This window comes from Aspergillus foveolatus (assembly GCF_047715535.1).
Source record: "Aspergillus foveolatus strain CBS 279.81 unplaced genomic scaffold BDW70scaffold_315, whole genome shotgun sequence".
Classification (NCBI taxonomy): domain Eukaryota; kingdom Fungi; phylum Ascomycota; class Eurotiomycetes; order Eurotiales; family Aspergillaceae; genus Aspergillus; species Aspergillus foveolatus.
This window is the reverse complement of record NW_027396379.1, coordinates 1011-3410: the sequence shown is the minus strand read 5'-3', so window position 1 is coordinate 3410 and position 2400 is coordinate 1011. Positions and strand designations below refer to the sequence as shown.

General features: G+C 50.8%; 1 protein-coding gene across 1 annotated transcript; it reads left to right on the top strand.

Moving 5' to 3' along the window:
- Positions 1-187: 187 nt before the first annotated feature.
- On the top strand, positions 188-2183 carry BDW70DRAFT_70167 (MCT family MFS transporter). The gene is made up of 2 exons (XM_073744629.1): positions 188-1796; positions 1851-2183. The coding sequence occupies exons 1-2, from the start codon at positions 418-420 to the stop codon at positions 2014-2016; spliced, it is 1545 nt and encodes a 514-aa protein (XP_073590414.1). The 5' UTR covers positions 188-417; the 3' UTR covers positions 2017-2183.
- The last annotated feature ends 217 nt before the right edge of the window (positions 2184-2400 follow it).

The window sequence follows — 2400 nt, the reverse complement described above, 5'->3', positions numbered from 1 at the left end:
ATTGAATGATGAACTGGTAAAGGGGTGGGCGCGTTGTTTGGCGGTGACCGCGCAGCTCGGTGGTCCGCGCAGCTCGGTGGTGGATTACGTTACGCTTGGCTACCTTTCCCCGAGGAAAACTTCCACGCGGATTTCTAAGCCAATGAAAATGCGCCGTTGAGCTCTGTTGCTACTTTTTTTTCTCTCAATAAGACCCTCGGCCTCTCCGCCTGTTAAAGATCATGGTCTTGCCTCGAGCGATTCGGTTTCTTTTACCACATTATTCAAGAACACCCCCTGCTGCTCTTCAAGAGAGTTGACCCGAGGAAATCAACTCTGCTCCCCCAGACGCATAACGAGTGTACGCGGCAGAGCGGTTGCGCGGTGGAGTGGAAGAAGGTCTACCGCGGTCCACTTCGCTCCAAGCTCTATACTAACATGTCACCCAACCTCAGATACTACTCCGACGGCTCCTCATTCGAAGAAGCACAGATCGAGTCAACCAACGCCGTTGTTAACAAAACAAATCCGCCGGTGCTGGGTCGACAGCGGTCCGAAAATGATGACAATATCGCACCAAACACCAATACCACCAGCAACTCACTGGAGTGTACGGAAAAGCCAGAGCTGCCGCCGGCTCAATATGACTTCCAACCGCAACGGACATCCGATGATGACCTTGACAGGCGCCTCTCTAGTGCTACTGCTCCTGATGAAGTCAGCCATCGAGCTCCCGCCAGTCGAGTGACCACCGATGCCGAAGGCAACACTTATCCTGAAGGTGGTTTGGAGGCTTGGTTAGTTGTTCTAGGCTCCTTCTTGGGCCTCTTCGCATCCCTCGGTCTAGTAAACACCATCGGTACTTTTCAGGCATATCTTCAGACCAATCAACTGAAAGACTACAGCTCTGGAAGCATAGCCTGGATCTTTGGCATCTATGCATTCCTTACTTTCTTTGGTGGTGTCCAGGTAGGGCCCGTGTTCGACGCCAGGGGGCCACGGCTTTTGGTTCTCGGTGGCTCCGTGCTGGTGATGCTGCAGGTGATAACCATGGGCTTCTGTACTCAGTACTGGCATTTCGTCCTTTCAATCGGAATCGCCGGAGGACTAGGAACTTCCATGATCTTCACCCCTGCAGTGTCTGCGATTGGGCACTATTTCAATGAGAGACGTGGAGTAGCAACTGGCCTCGCGGCTACTGGTGGCTCCGTTGGGGGCGTTGCGTTTCCTCTAATATTGGAGAGCCTGTTTCCCAAGATCGGCTGGGCCTGGGCTACGCGAGTCATTGCTTTGATCTGCCTGGTTTCGCTGGCCGGTGCATGTCTATTGGTGAAGTCGCGGCTGCCAAAGAAGCCAGCCTCGAAGGAGAACGTTCTGCCCGATTTTCGTATCTTTCGCAGTCTCAAGCTCAGCTTCACAACGGCCGGTATCTTCTTCATTGAGTGGGGGCTTTTTATCCCAATCAGCTACATCTCCTCGTATGCTTTGGCCCATGGCACTTCTGAGACGCTTTCCTACCAAATGCTAGCATTTCTCAACGTGGGCTCCGTCCTCGGAAGAGCAGTCCCTGGCTTCTTTGCAGACCATCTCGGCAGATTCAACACTCTTATAGTCACAGTTGCATTGTGTCTTGTTTGCAACGTGTGCATTTGGCTTCCTGCCGGAGACAGCGTGGCCATAATGATTGTGTATTGCGTGATTTTTGGCTTTGCTAGCGGCAGCAACATTAGCCTTACCCCCGTCTGCATCTCACAACTCTGTAAGATCGAAAATTACGGAAGATATTATGCCACTTCATACACTATAGTGAGCTTCGGGTAAGTTCAAATATTCTCATTTGATTTTACATGATACTAATGTCTGTCTGTCAGCACCTTGACAGGAATGCCAATTGCAGGTGAAATTTTGGCCCGCTGCAACGGGGACTATTGGGGCCTTATAACCTATACGATCTGCTGCTACGCTAGCGGTCTTATCTGTGTGACAACTGCAAAATTGCTCCATGTTGGCTGGCGTCGCCCCTGGGTAATATACTAAATCAACCATCCAAGCTGCATCTCACGCCAGCCAGCAGCTTCCTAACGATAATGGCTATTCCATTCTTCGAGTGTTTAATATCGTTCTTGAGACGCGCGGTCAACCTTAAAATGCCACTTGTCACTTATCGTATGACGACGTACGCTAAGGATCTAGGCTCATATTGCCTGATACCACCACCACTTAGAGTAACAAGTCAGCGACAAACCTTCTTTGCGTTTCGTCGCCGAGACACAAGCCTTCGGGTCCCACGGATGGCCGCACTACCAATCAATCCTAGACTGAGAAACAGGATAAGCTTAACCTTTACACGGTAATAAGAATGCCTGCAAGTCACAACGCATCGGAAACGCAAAGTGTCTTAGTATGCTTAGTCGAACTACC

What these genes read in the sequence shown, in the direction of transcription:
- BDW70DRAFT_70167 (XM_073744629.1), top strand. Translation starts at nt 418, where the DNA reads ATGTCACCCAACCTCAGATACTACTCCGACGGCTCCTCATTCGAAGAA. An exon ending in TACACTATAGTGAGCTTCGG is followed by an intron (nt 1,797 to 1,850) that starts GTAAGTTCAAAT and finishes TCTGTCTGTCAG; the next exon opens with CACCTTGACAGGAATGCCAA.